Source organism: Polyodon spathula, chromosome 4, assembly GCF_017654505.1.
Source record: "Polyodon spathula isolate WHYD16114869_AA chromosome 4, ASM1765450v1, whole genome shotgun sequence".
Taxonomy (NCBI): Eukaryota; Metazoa; Chordata; class Actinopteri; order Acipenseriformes; family Polyodontidae; genus Polyodon; species Polyodon spathula.
Window position 1 is genome coordinate 12,210,305 of NC_054537.1, and position 15,515 is coordinate 12,225,819.

General features: G+C 37.1%; 1 protein-coding gene across 1 annotated transcript; it reads left to right on the forward strand.

Moving 5' to 3' along the window:
- Positions 1-480: 480 nt before the first annotated feature.
- Positions 481-9,529, forward strand: LOC121314187 (suppressor of cytokine signaling 6-like). The gene is made up of 2 exons (XM_041247196.1): positions 481-837; positions 5,851-9,529. Exon 2 carries the CDS (start codon positions 5,981-5,983, stop codon positions 7,574-7,576), a length of 1,596 nt encoding a protein of 531 aa, XP_041103130.1. The 5' UTR covers positions 481-837; positions 5,851-5,980; the 3' UTR covers positions 7,577-9,529.
- Positions 9,530-15,515: the final 5,986 nt, after the last annotated feature.

A 15,515-nucleotide genomic window follows, 5' to 3' on the forward strand; every position in this document is an offset into this window, starting at 1 on the left:
CACACTAGTTTCTTCGAACCGTTATGTTACACTTAAGAGTGGGAAAGTGGCATTTTTTCAAGTTTTAATAAACAAATCTATTCTTTAATCAGTACTAAACCAAAATACCAGTGACTTAAATAATATTAGACATGTTACCAAAAGCAGTGACATTAGTAGGAAAAAACCTGGGATATATGAAAATGAAGATTAAAATATGTTTTCATAATAAAAACTGAACAGAAAACCATCGTCAAGCCATAGTCCAGTGTTTCAATATTTAAGTGTGTGCCATTTTACTTAAATTTGTATTTAAATTTGGCTGGTCTTAATTCCAGGATGCAGAAATTACGAGGAGCACGAAACTATTTTTCTGGTTCCTAACACAGTACAGTATCGTCTGCAATCGTTTCCAACAGTTTACCATTTTTATTCAATATGTCAGTTTACCCTGAGAGTGAGTAAACATTTGTTCCACCCCACAGCTCGTCTCTCCCATGATGCAACAGGAAACAAAGGGGCGAGAGGGAGGAAGAGAGACAGCGAGAAAAAAAAAAAAGAAAAAAAAAAAAAAAAGTTTAAACAAAACCTTAGAGAAACGGTATCATAAAAGCGGGAGCTCGTGATATTCCGGTAGCATTAACAAATACAAACTAACAGCAATTTAAATGTCCTGAATACATGACTGTATTAAAGAAATCGCGGATTTGGATGTATAGTTTTCTTTAATATAAGAGACTAATTTGGGAGAATATGAAGGTGACTATGCTGTGTGGTTTGTGTTTATTCTGCTGGAGGTTCTGACGGGCATTGCCTGTTGGGTCGAGTGGGTTCCAAAAAAAAAAAAAAAAGCACCTGGTAAGTATGAAAAATGCAAATCAAATATTTTGAAGCTTATGGTAATGGTTAGGGTTATTGTGGCTCGGTGTGAGTGTTATCCTAACGTTAAGGCAGAGTGTAAAAGGCAAAACAAACAAAACATAATAATTCAGTGTGTACTGTTATGTAGTCCTAGTGTGAATCAAATTGTTCCGGCACTGTCTGTATGATTAATTTCAATATTTTATGTTGGTTGTAATATGATAAATACTGGAATGAAGAGATATGTATTTGTTGAGGCCTGTGGTTGTAAGCTTGCATGTCTTGTTATACTTGTTCGCGATTTTAACAATAAATACAATTAAAAAAAATAATAATAACAAATCAACAACTAGGCATACAACTGATCCATCTTTTACAATATAAAGCAGTCGTCTTGATTTTATTTTGATGGGAACACCTGGGACTGTCCATTAATTTTGCTGGGGTGAGTCGAGATCTTACAATAGCCTGACTCGAGCCCCAGGCTGCACCAGTCTTGGTGGGCCCAGCATCGAGACTGGATGGGTTGTAATTTTGCTGATACTGATTAAAAAAAAAAAAAAAAAAAGTAAATATACTTTACAAAAATGATGTCGGTTAAACTAATGGCAATTTCATGCACTTACGAGCAATAATATACCACTCGATTGACCTGAAGTACTAAAAACAAATGTGTGTGTATGAATGAATTATAAACAAGAATAGCTGAGTGTGGTTAGGAATAGGGTCCCTTTTATATAGGAGTGAATTATAAACAAGATTAGCTGAGTGTGGTTAGGAATCGGGTCCCTTTTAATATGTACACGTTTTAAGGAGCTTACTTGTACTGATGTCCTGTTCAAATATCAGCAACATGACAGTTGTTTCCTGTACCTGACCACAACAATCTGATGTAGAATAAGTAAGTCATAAGTATGTAAGTGACTTGGATGAAATTCAAAATCAGATCTGTTGATGACCATGATTTATATCGACAGTATGTACAGAATAGTAAAGAGATGACAATGAACAGTTTAATGAAAATAACTTGTTTAAAACCACTATTAACTGGTAAGCAAATGAGATGTTACTGTAATGGTAATGCATATTAAAATGTCAGATTTACAATGTGGGACAACTATGTTCTCAAGTTGCATGTACAAATACAAATTACAACACAATCTGATAGTACCATAATGTTAACACATTTCAACATGATTTAATAAGCAGTTTTCAAGACACATACAAAAATGTAAGTGTCCCATATCAACGGACAAATATACAGTTCGATATTTACTGAAAATCTGTAATGCTATCAGAAATGTATGCTATAATATGTTGTATGTAGGGTGTGGTGTTGTTGCTACAAGAGTCACTTCACACAGTCCTTTTGGGTTTTGGATATTTAAACATTGCAGAAACTTTACATATAAACATATTATGAATCAGAAAAATACTCTGGAACTGTCTTGTGTTCTATGAATCATACACAAAATAAGATGAACTGGAGCTTTGACAAATCTTAAATGGCAATTGGTTTATTTCTCATATGTGATTTGTTATATAATATATAATTGTATAGTGGTATTCTATAAGATTTAACTTTAATGTACCAGTAGATTTAACGGTAATGGTATTAAAGTACTATAGGCTAAAATGTATTTTCTGTATGTACATAATGAATCATACGCTACGCAAAAGTTACCGCATAGCTTTAAAAAAAAAAATATATATATTTATGATATTGTATTGCAGGTGAAATTCTCATTTGAGTCATAAAGGAAAGATACCTTGCCCTTTGTTCCATAAGTATTCAGGTTTGTAGTGGGACCAGAGTAAGGGTGGATATATAAAAAGTTGGATAAATTAGTTTATTTATTTAGTAGTTGCCAATTAAATTTTAGCCACGCTTTTTTTTTCTCAATTTAACATATCCAATTGTATTTTAAGCTCAGCTCACCGCTAGCCCACCCCTGTACTGACTCGGGAGCGGCGAAGACGAACACATGCTATCCTCGGAAGCGTGTGCTGTCATCCGACTAGAGGACAACGCAGCTTGTAGGCAAGCCCACAGGCACCCGACTGGGTTGCTAGTGCACGGTGAGCCGAGGACACCCTAGCCGACCTAACACCACCACCACCCCCCCTGCCACTGCCGCCGCCGTCGCCAATTGTGCGCCACCCCCAGGGAGCTCCCATCCACAGTCGACAGTGGAATAGCCTAAACTCTAACCGATGACCTCCAGGCTATAGGGCGCATCCTGCATGCCATGCGGATGCGCCACTCAGGAGCTCCAATTAATTCTGTTTTGAATACCATTCACAGCTGTAACAAATACTACAGTGTTCCTTTGAATTTAAGACACCCTCGAATTTAAGTAACATAAAATTTACAGCCCTCAATTTGAGGAAAAAATAAAACATCAAATAAATATGCATTTACAAAGATACAACCTCAATTGTGCTGTTGTGTCGTTCAAAACTGACAGTGTTCTTCTAGATTAACCACTGAGCTTGTTTATCGTGCTGCACACTGTATAATACTTTAGATTGCGTCTCTGTCGTACACACACCACCACTCACTTACGGCATCCCACATCCTGGCAACAGCAAGTACAACACAGCACTTTATGGCATCCGGCAACATGTAACCCAGCAACCACAACAGCACTGAACTGTGCGGTATTGCTTGAATTGTTGAAAAAATACAGTCTGATCAGCATTTCCGATGTGCCCAAGCTGGTACTGTTTGTTAGAAATGATGAAATTGTAAATGTTTCTCTTGGAATTCCTCCGGAAGCTTTGTATTTTCTCAGCAGTGTCATGTTGCTGATTATGTATTCGGGCATGCGCCTTTGTTGGCTTTTCTTGGCAGTCAGTCACGTTGCTGTTTTCGGACTCAGGTAGTCATGTCTTTTGTTGGATATTTATTTATTTTTAATACACACATCACTACTGTACTTGAATTAAGACGCAGGCTATTTGAGAAGAAAAAATGGTTTAAAAAAGTGTGTCTTAAATTTGAAGGATTGCGGTGTATTCACGTTGTTATTGTTTTGAGATTCAGCTTTTGTTAGGGAGCGCCCCTAAATCCCTTGTTTAGAAAGATAGGGTATTAATGCTTGTGACAGAGTAGTCATCTGTCATGTAGGTGTGTGCATTCACTGTTGAGTGACAGGCAAGGGATCAAGACGGAGGTTGAAATTGATACGTCCCGCAGGCAAACAGGATTTATTTACATATTAAGTAAGTAAACACACTGAACAGCTCACGTGACACTACCAGCAATGTTAGCGCACAGAGCACATACAACAGAGTGTACGAAAACTTTGGTAGGATCTACGATCTCTGAACAAATCTTCTCTGTTCAACAATAAACTAACGTTGCTGAAGAGCTTGATCATGAAGGATAAACGGGTATGTTACGAGCTGATATGCGACGGATTACTGTAGTGTAATAATACAGTGATTTTTTTTTTTAATGGTGCTTATTTAATACGCTTGTTTGTTTTCTGACAAATCTCTAGATACTTTTTTTTTTTTTTGTCTATTCCGTTCCAAATGGAATATTATTAGGTGTGAGATATTTGCGACCCTGCTCCCACAAAATCAGTCATATATGACCCCATGACAATAAATTAGTTATATATTCACAAAATAGTACATATTCAGCTTTTTCAAATGACACCAAGTTTATCAAATGTCTTTAAAAATGACAAAGTTACAACATTTTAAAGTCTTGCATAAGAGAAATCCTAATTGTGAGAAATTCATGAATAAAGTAAAGTAACAATTTTCAACTATGTACATTTGCAACACATTCAGGTTTATTTTAGACACATAGTTTGGCAGGCTTTAAGAGATTGGTAGTCTAATACTTTAATTTGGAGAGTGAGACACTTATATATTTTTATTTTATTACCTTGCAACCTACAGACCCTTTTATATAAAAAAAAAAAAAAAAGTTGAATAATTCCATTGGATTCTATGGGATTTTGTCATGGCAGCTATTTGGCTGTTGGTGCAAGTGTGATACGGCTTGCTCAAGAAATTGTGCTTCAGAATATAAGTTACCCAATGTTTTAGTGAGCAAGCCATGTCAGTGGGTAGGTAAATAATCGGGCAGTAAACACATGTGGGTCTAGATTAGATATTTATTTATTTATTTTTTGCTTCTTGTTAAACAGTTTACTAAAACTTTAATATATATATATATATATATATATATATATATATATATATATATATATATATATATATATATATATATAATATAAATAAGTATTATAAAACACTTTGTGAATGAAGAAGTTACTTGTTTTATTTATTTAAAAAAATAAAATATGATTAGCCTACATAATGTGTTCCAGAAGCCTACTTTCCTATTTTATTTTATTTTTTCTAAATTAGGACTGAACGGAGTGCTTCCCTATCTCTCTAGAAAGAAACACCATCAATAAGCAACATCTGATACTCCCCAGTACTGTGTATTTATGCAAATTGGTTTTGAGGTTTAACTCACGTTAAATAATTATTGATACTACACAGCATTTTGTTTTTTGATAGTTGCAGAGTAGTAAAAATGTAAATAAAAAAACATGTAAAAGCTTTCTTATTTTTATATTTATTTTTTATAAAGTTTTGAGGTTAAATATTTCATTCCAGCATTGATAGCACTTATGAGATACTAAAACACCCTTTATTACAAATATTTAAATCCAAAATTAATAGAATTCCACATTTAAAAACAAGTGAAGCATTTTTATTAGGGATTTTTACATTTTCTAAGTGCTGTGTGTTTACAGTCACCAAATTGATAGATTCAACAGCAAAGATGAGGCCATTGGCTTGCCAGAGCCTTGGAACCTTTTAATTTCTAGTGGCTGGCAGCACGTGCTACTATTTTCTCCTTTCAGAAGTTGGCATCTGTGTACATCTGACAGTGTTCTGCCTCTAGCACACTTGGATGTATATTTTGTTTAAAAAATGTACTGGCATACTAATGGTTTGCTGTCATCTGTTTTGTTGTAGGGGGGTGGCTGTATCATAACTTACATGAAGTGCTTTGGAAGAGTCCATGATCAGCCGTCGTGGACAACACCTCCTCGAGCAGCATAGGTGAAGAAGAACCCTAATCCCTAATTTGGAAGGGATTTTCAGGATGAAGAAAATTAGCCTTAAGACAATTCGTAAGTCTTTTAACTTGAATAAGGGCAAAGAGGAGGGAGAGTTTGTGGTTGTGCAGCCGCCAACCTTGACGGGTGATTTTGGGAAAGACCAGTCTGTCTTTGGAGGATGCTACGGCAAAGACCTGGCTAGCTGTGAGATGAACGAGGATGAAACAGGACACAAGAACCGATCCAAGAGTGAGAGCCTCATGGGCACCCTGAAAAGGAGACTGTCTGCCAAGCAGAAACCCAAAGGCAAAGGAAGTTCGCCTTCAGTAAGTTCTGTAGATGATGATACCTTCTCCTCTTCCTCTGCACCTATTAGCTTTAATGATGTGAAGGCTCAGAGGCCCTTAAGGTCTACTTCATTACGTAGCCATCACTACAGCCCCACTCCCTGGCCCCTTAGGCCAGCCAACTCAGAGGAGACCTGCATTAAGATGGAAGTGAAGGTAAAAGCCCTGGTTCACTCACCCAGCCCTAGCCCTGCACGCAATGGTGTCCGTAAAGAGTTCCATGCCCTCCAGATGGATGGCTTGTTCGAAGAGGAGAGTAACCCTCTGAAGAATCCTGACTCTCAAAATGGTGACTTGCATTTAAGCATTGATGAGCATGTGCCTGTAGTTATTGGACTTACACCTCAGGACTATATTCAGTACACCATGCATTTAGATGAGGGAATGTATTCAGTGGAAGGACCCCGTCCATATTGTCTGGATAGCTCTTCACCAATGGAGGTGATGTCCATGGCTTCACAAATAGGCGGCAGTTCCAACCATGTGAATGAGGGCCAGGTGGCCCAAGATCTAGTGGTGGCACCAGACATTTTTATGGAACCCCCAGTCAACGGGCTCTCGGTAGGTACCACAGGAATGGTCCTACAAAATTCCACGGTAGAAGCACCCCCTCTCTCCCCTTTGCTACCTCCTGTCCCCAGCATTCAGATCCAAAGGAACTTCCCAGTTTTCGGTGGTGTTAATGCCCATGTTGCAGAGAGGGTGCGCCTCCATTTGAACTTCGACCCTAATTCTGCCCCTGGTGTAGCAAGGGTCTATGACTCGGTACAGAACAGTGGGCCTATGGTGGTGACAAGCCTCACAGAAGAGCTAAAGAAGCTTGCCAAACAGGGTTGGTACTGGGGTCCCATAACTCGCTGGGAAGCAGAGGAAAAACTTGCCAACCTGCCAGATGGCTCATTCTTGGTTCGTGACAGCTCGGATGACCGTTATCTCTTAAGCCTGAGCTTCCGTTCACAGGACAAGACTCTCCATACTAGGATTGAGCACTCGAATGGCAGGTTCAGTTTCTATGAACAGCCTGATGTGGAAGGGCACACATCCATAGTGGACCTCATTGAACATTCTATAAAGGACTCAGAAAATGGAGCGTTCTGCTACTCCAGATCCCGCTTGCCAGGGTCTGCGACTTATCCTGTTAGGCTAACGAACCCTGTTTCACGGTTTATGCAAGTGCGTTCACTCCAGTACCTGTGCCGCTTTGTTATTCGCCAGTACACTCGAATAGACCTAATTCAGAAACTGCCTTTGCCAAATAAAATGAAAGACTACCTGCAGGAAAAGCACTACTGAAAAAATATAACTCATATAAAGCTTATGGAACTTATTTGCAACTTGCACTTTGGGAACTATAATAAAGTGAAATAGGGTTTACAAACATTTATGGTTATGAAAAGTTTGCTGCCATTACAATAAAATACATTTGTATTGTTTTTGTTTTATTTTTTATTTTGAGAGAAAACACTTGTACATGTTTGCAACAACTAATTGGTTGTGTTAAAATGTATTGGCATAATTTAAAACCATTTGACCTTCCATTAGTGGCTACATGCTTATGCTGCTGCAGTATCCATTTTATTTTTGTGTAACACAGAACCATTATAGGCATAACACATTAGGCAAAAGCAAAATGATTTGTTTGCTGAAAACAAGTGTATTGTAGAAAAAAGTATTTTCAAACTGGCCATACTGTATGTCTTTTATGTCAGTAGTCAGTTTTGGGTAGGTGACGTGACTACTAGCTCTTTAATTTGGACACTAATTTATTACAATTCACCAGCCTTCATTTTGTTGTCCGAGCCTTTTTTGTATGCAACATGACAAATGGTGAACGCTGTATACCTGTTAGGCAGTAATATACTTTATTCCCCTTTTTGTTTCCTGCAATTTGTTTTTACTTAAAATCCTAAAAGTATTGTACTGCCCTGAAATTTATATTGGTACAGTTTTATCCTTGAAAAATTGTTTTCTCCAAAGATGGCCTCATGGGGTTTAAGAAAATAATGGTCTGCATTCTGGCATTTGAATTTGTAATGCAAATACTAAACAACAGCACAGATTCAGCTCCTGGGTTATAGGATTCACCCTGCCTCTGTGAATGAACTTTCCTTTAGTACTCTATAAAGTTTGAAATAATCCCAGTACAGTTCCTGTCACACAAATGTAGTAGTAACTACATTTTTTGTTTTATCTCCAATTTATTCAAATTCATAGACTTCCAAAATGATTCAGTTAACTACAGTGGAAGGCTATGAATTAAGTAGAAAGGGAAGGGCCAAGTGTCCCATTTAGATTTTAGTTTAATTGTGTGTGTCTATATATATATATATATATATATATATATATGTATATATATGTATGGGAATCCTCATAACCCAAGGCTTTAAGGTTTGGAATGGGAGTTTATAAACATTCTTGTTTTCCTCTTGATTTGGATCATAATGCTCTAGAATGATTTCACAATGATTAGTGTGTTGCCTTCTACTCTGTGACCTTATCATTGCAATGCAGGGTGTTGATTATTGTTTAAAATGCTGTAGTGTTATGCACAGTTTCTGTTTTAATTGTATAATGCAGTAAACAATCTCCATCCAGATCTCATGTCAACTTTAGATTTTCTTTTGTTTGTTTGTTTCAAATGGAGTTCATGCTGTTGAGTGGGAGTGTAAGTTTACGTTATGAGATGCAGTAATTGCCATTTCTATATCGCATTGATTTCCTTTTTTTCTTGACATTTGGATTTTTCATGCTAATCACTTTGGTACAGTAACTTTTTAAAGCAATTATTTCAGGAGTGTTTGACACATTTTGTGCAGTGCTATTTTTTATTTTTATTTTTTGTAGTTTTTAAATTGCCTTTTTAATTGTTAGTTGAGAGCAAACAATGGCACAAATTGAAATGTACTGTACAGATGAATGACTTTGGCTGTGAAATTGGGAGAATCATATACATTTACATTACTTTGTGAAACTGTTCAAAAGGTATGATGGTGATAGTGCCATACAATAAAGTATAGATAGAAAACCGATCACTTCAGTTTACAGTTTTTCTATAATCAACACAACGATGTGTATGAAGTTTGCCAGAAAATGAATTATCCAAAGCCCATTGGTGTTCATATTGTTTTTATTTTGTTGTTGTTTGGAAAGAATCAATTGTGATTTCTTGCACATTTTTTTAAAACAAATTTTAAAGGGTTTTTTGTATCTGCTGATACAAAATGTAAATAAAAGTTTAATTCACAACATTGTCAGTGTCCCCTTTTCTTAATATAAATTGACAGTTTTTTTTGTTATGTTGATGTAATGGTACCGCTCTGTTTCCAAAGCCTAACATACCCTTCCACCCTGAAGTAAGAGGTGGAGCTCAGATTTGATGTCATTTCCTGAAATATACCCCAGCTCTCACACTCCAGATACTGCCAGTCATCATTAACAAAGGGGTTGTTGCAGATCTCTTGACAGGTTTACTTCATCATTATTTCAGTGACGCTAAGCTCCTGAAAAAAGGACCACTGTCTCCATATGAAAAGTACAGTTTCGCCTGACAGTGGGAGTCACCGGTTATAGAAATGAATAGAACCAAAATTATATTTCAGTGTAGTGTAAAAGAAATGTAGATATTTCAAATGGCAGATTTACACTAACAACTGAGCATGCTGATTTATGTTTTAGTTTCACTTAATATGAAAAATTATATTACAAATTTAGGGTTCACTGAATCTATTTTTTTTCGGTTTTGTGTAAATTCAACATTTCACAGATGTGCCTTCCTGCAGATTTCATTTCCTTTTTAGTTCCTTCAAGTACATCAATTGTTTTAAAAATGTAGTGAATTGGTATGTACAGCTAATAGAACAATGCACTTCATTTCCTATTATGAGTATAAAATGAAAGTGCTTTTCAAACTCTTCTGATTTTTCTTTTTTTTCCCCCACAATATTGGTTATGGCAAATGGGCTTCTTTCCCTTTGTGTTGGTACTGTATTTAAACATACGCTTAAAATTGGTATTTAGTTGATAGACCAAAGTCCTTCCATTGTTTTTACATTGCTCATTTATTTTGGTTGATGACTAACTGTCTAAACCTGCACTTTTTTGTGTCAAGTTTCAGTTGAACCTTTTTTTTTCTGTTTGGTGCTTTAAACGGCAGCCATTTTACTGTTAAATATTTTCATGGATGGTCGTCTTCATTTAAAAAAATACTACCCAAGCCAATACTGCCCTGTGGCGGTTAGAAGTTAGGACTGCCTCTGGTTCTTGTTTTCTTTTCTGATTTAACATTAATATGCAGTAACACTTCCTCTGTCAAGGTGAAGAGGTTTCTGTTACCCAGCAGTAGTAACTGGAGCTGTCAAGGAAGTGACACATGTTAAATGTCTTTGCAAAAAGTTCCTACACATGCATACTGCACACTTTGTTTCATAAGTATTACTATTATTTTATAACTGATACTAAACTAGATTAAGTACTGGACTGTGTAGAAGCACAGCGTATTGGAAACCATGCTTCTAAACTGCACTGGTTGATCAAGAAAAAATGTTTGACTAAACATTTTTAAATATATTTATGCTTAACAAACAGCAAATTTGAACACCAGTCATGATTCTACAATACACCATTGGTCAACCAGGATACTAAAGAATGTTGAATTTGTATGCCAGAGAAACTGGAGTTGCCAGATGAAAACTCAGTGCTTCAGGCTCCTGCTGGCAACAGATGTCTTTTTGTAAACTGCAAAGACTTCCATTCTATTAATGTGCATGTCATCTAGTGCCAACTGTCTTCTCACCAATGTCCCTGCCAGTTCCCCTCAATTGTACCACGATTCACGTACCCTAGTGCAGCCTGTGGTTAGCAAGTTTGAGAGAGCTTCAGGTAAGTTTGTTATATTTTCTAATAGTACGCACTAATATACCCCTCTGTCGATGATAGGCTAGTACAGCATGGTTTTGCAATTTAAGAAAACCTTTTTAATTTGCAGGTATTCCATCTATCAATTAAAACAGTATTTTTCTGAGTAATCTATCGTGTATTTGCATTTTTAGTTCTAAATTGGATATTATGGTTAAGCAGCTGTTCAACACAAAATGACAACTTATTTTAACAATACAGACCTGTGTGTACTAGGTCTACACACTTAACGGCATCTCACAAAAGTATTATAGGAAAGATAACTCCACTCAAAACAGCAAACCAGAAAACTAACCTAAATCAATGAAATTTAAATGAATAAGTCAATTGCAAAACCACACACACACACACACACACACACATATATATATATATATATATATATATATATATATATATATATATATATATATATAGTTAATAGTATACTGTTATGAGCTAATCCTGTCCATCCGTCTGTCACATGGATAACTCAGTAAAATGTAATCTTCACCAAATATGACATGTTCCTAACCTATGTACAGTACATTTCAGATTGCTTTTTCTCTATACACCTCTTGATTTTATACAAATATTATTAACTTTTCACACACTAAGGACCATTATGGGTACGCTGTGTATGCCCCACTCCATTTGTACTGGGGTCAGATATAAATGCCTATTTCCTGCGCTCCATTAAATTAAACTAGTTACAGATCTTTCTGGCTCTTGCAGTAGGTTTACTTCTTTCACGGTCCAATGCCACCTAGTTCCTCACTAGGAATGGGGCAAGTAACCCTGGGGACCTTTTGGAGCTTTATAACCTTCTCCAGAGGGCAATCCAAATTTAAACTCAGCCATTGCCCACAGTGTATCCCTTCTGCAGGCTCCTTCTCATCCTGTTCTGGGATCTGGCAGCATGCCACTCTCCTTGGCACTCCTGCTACCTCCCTGAGACCCAGGTGCTTACCCTGTGGCGTAAGATGGCTGACAATACAAAAAATAAAATACAAACACAAACAGCTTAGTCAATCACTTTATTTAAAGACTGGAATTACTTACATTGACATCATTTTGATCTCTATTGGAATAAAGTTAATGGACCTTTCCTAATATTAAGAACTTAACAGCATAAAAATGACAACTTTACATGTTGCACAGTTCTTTACATACATAACTCCTTTCCATTACTATTCTGGTATGCTGTACAATATTCTCAGATAAATCTACAATATTATATGGCTTTGAACTAAACTATTTATCTAGCTGGAGTGAGTACAACTGTTGTAATGTGTTGTGCTGACATCCCTAGTTGTTTTAAGTTGCACAACAGTATTTCACTGCCAACCAGCTAGTCTTTTAACTAAAACCATGTGCTTGGGGGTTGCATTTGTATATAATATTTCAAATTGATAAAGCTCTACCACAATCATTTCAACAGCTGACCATAAATAAAACCAATTGTTTAACTAAATTCTTTACTAAACAAATTGACCGTTTGAAGCTTTAATGTTGGACTTTTAGAACTGGAGAGCTGTCAATGATATTCTTTTAAATGTTAGCTATCATAGTTTGGGGGGTGTGGAGCTGGGAGCTTCTAATTTCCTGTCAGTTAATACCTATTTTCTATTTAAGCTCTGATCACTTGCACTTTCGCTGTCTAGTGTTTCATTTTCCTCCTCCTCCCCTCTCCACCTTTCATACATGCCTTCGCATCGGTCGTCACTGGGGGGCAAATGAGTCTCACTTCCCCAACCTCAGGGCTAGGCATCCACCTCCCTTACCTTCAGGGGGGTTCTCACCATGTGAGTCAGAGCGGACCCCTGGCCACACTCTGTCCTTTCACAGCTCCTGCTCACTCGAGATTCTGTTCTATACTCTGCCTTACTTTTGAGACGTGGCTACTCCATGCTCGAATCCTATATTAACCTTTATATCTTGCCCTTATTTCAGGTCCCAAGAAGCTTGAAGTCTCTGCCAATTGGGGGTCTAATGAGCGCCCCTTTACAGACGTCTGGGTACCTCTCTATCTCCTTTCGTGTCCCGGTCTACAACCCTCGTATGTGTTTTCAGTCGCTGGGTCCTTTGCCCCTGGGACGTGTCGGCATCATTGCCCTCAGTCAGTGACCACTTTTCTATCCTGTCTTTGGTCTCTGAGTCCTTCGCCCCTGAGATATGTCGCATAGTCGCCCTCAGTCAGTGACCACCTTTCTATCTTATTTTGGTTGCTGGGTCCTCTGCCCCTGGGATGTGTCGGCATCGTTGCCCTCAGTCAGTGCCCACTTTCTATTCTAGTTTCTAGTCCAGCTCTGCTAGTCTGCTACCAGAGTCAGGGCCTCGCCCGCTCCTCTATCCTAAGTCCAAGTCCCTTTCTAGCCGGCACTCTGTCCTACTAACTGCTCCTTTCTCATTCTTCTGCTCTATCCTTACACCCCCAGTGCACACCCCAAGATTTACTAAATATTTACACACAACTGACAATTTTAACATAAAAGAACAAAACACTTTAGGAAACTTTTTTACTGTATCGATGAGTTGAAGCAGTTTTCATATTTTTTCTTAAATAATTATACTTTGTAAACAGTTTTACAGCCACTTAGTCCACCTGTATCCCATATTCAAACAGGTCACCCCTAATTGAGGTCACAATTACTTTAGCAATGAAACAGTATTTGCAGGTAAAATTAAGTAAACCAATAATGTCACCTAATGTTTTTCATTTTGAAAATAAATTAAACACAACAAAATCAGGTGATGTCAGCTAAGATTATACAAAAAATGAATTTGATTCCATGGTACCATACATAGGGGTTGTCCTAGTTCTACTCTAAATCATGGCTTATTCAGCATAACATATACAAATAAAAATGTAAACACTGTACAATGCAATCAACACCTAGAAACTGCTGAGACATATTTAAGGATAAAAAATATAATCATATAATCATACAGTCATATAATCATGCTTTATACAATCAAAAGGGGAATTCAAAAGACCTAATCAACTTTTATGAATCATTTCCTCACTTTTAAACCAAAGGTCACAAGTACTGGGCACTGCTTTCATTTGCAATTTCACCAGACAATCAACATTACAGATTTCACTTGAACTCCTGCCAATGTCCCTGCAGTTCCGGAGCTGTAATTACTCAGTTGTTCTCGAGTGACTTTCCCAGCATCAAACTGCTGCTCTTTCCTAGAAATGTAAGGAATATGGTACAGAAGATACAAAAATAAATCTAAATACTACCCAAAAAGTACTGACCTCACTGCACACCATTGAGTGGAAGCATTGATATTCGATCACCAGTGAAATAACCAATCCCCTACAAGAGTACGAAGGAAACACAGGCCCAAGCACTTTTTTTTTTTTAACTAGCTGTGGATACGTCTGGATATGCAGCTGTAAGTTTTGATATTTTTCTTTGTGTTCGAAGGTCAATTTCAACAGTCCCAGCTGAGCACTGCTGCGTGAGAGAGATGTTCTGTTTGAAACAGCTGGGAGCTGTGGCTCAGCCAAGTGCGTTTTACTAAGAGTTAGTAATATCATGTCGGTAGGTGTTTAAATAAACATTGTGTAGAAAGGTGGGGGATGTACTGGTCAAAATCTATAGTTAAAGAATTAAGAACACATCAGACTACATTATTACAGCTTTGGAGGTGGTGACAGAGATTGCGGGATAAGACCACAGGCCAAATTCTCTTTCCTCAAATGACAGATATTGTACTATACACTAATGTTCTTGGTTATATATCTTGCCACACTAAAACACAATCCAGCACATACTATCAAATCAATATGTGTTTTAGGAACCTCAACAGTCAAGCTCGATCAGTTCCAATATCCCCGAGATAAATATTACAATGCAATTACATTTATAGAGAAGTTGATCTGTTGTCTGTAGTTATACAGTTGGAAGAATCTTTGCAATCGTGTTTTCCAATCCTGAGAAAAATAGTATTTTGTTTGAAGATGGTGCAAATTCAGGATTCACAAATCCCTGCTTTGTCCTTCCAAGCCTTGAAAGGGGTTCTGCTACCATCTGGTCCTTAAGACAATAAACATATGTTTGTTTACCCTGGAATTTGCTACCTGTCTTTAAATATGCTCCTTCATACTGTTGTCAAAATATATTTATTTGTCTTTTCAGTACACAGAGCCAAAACTGAAACAACAACTGAGGTGCCATTTTCTTTTTCATAGTAAAGTAAGTCAGCCAATTATGTGGTCAGACATGCTTGTCTCGCCCACAGCTTTAAACATTAGGACTTGAAGACTTTTAGCAGTAAACAGCAACTAATAATTAATCTCACAGAAGAAACTAAATAAAGAACGATG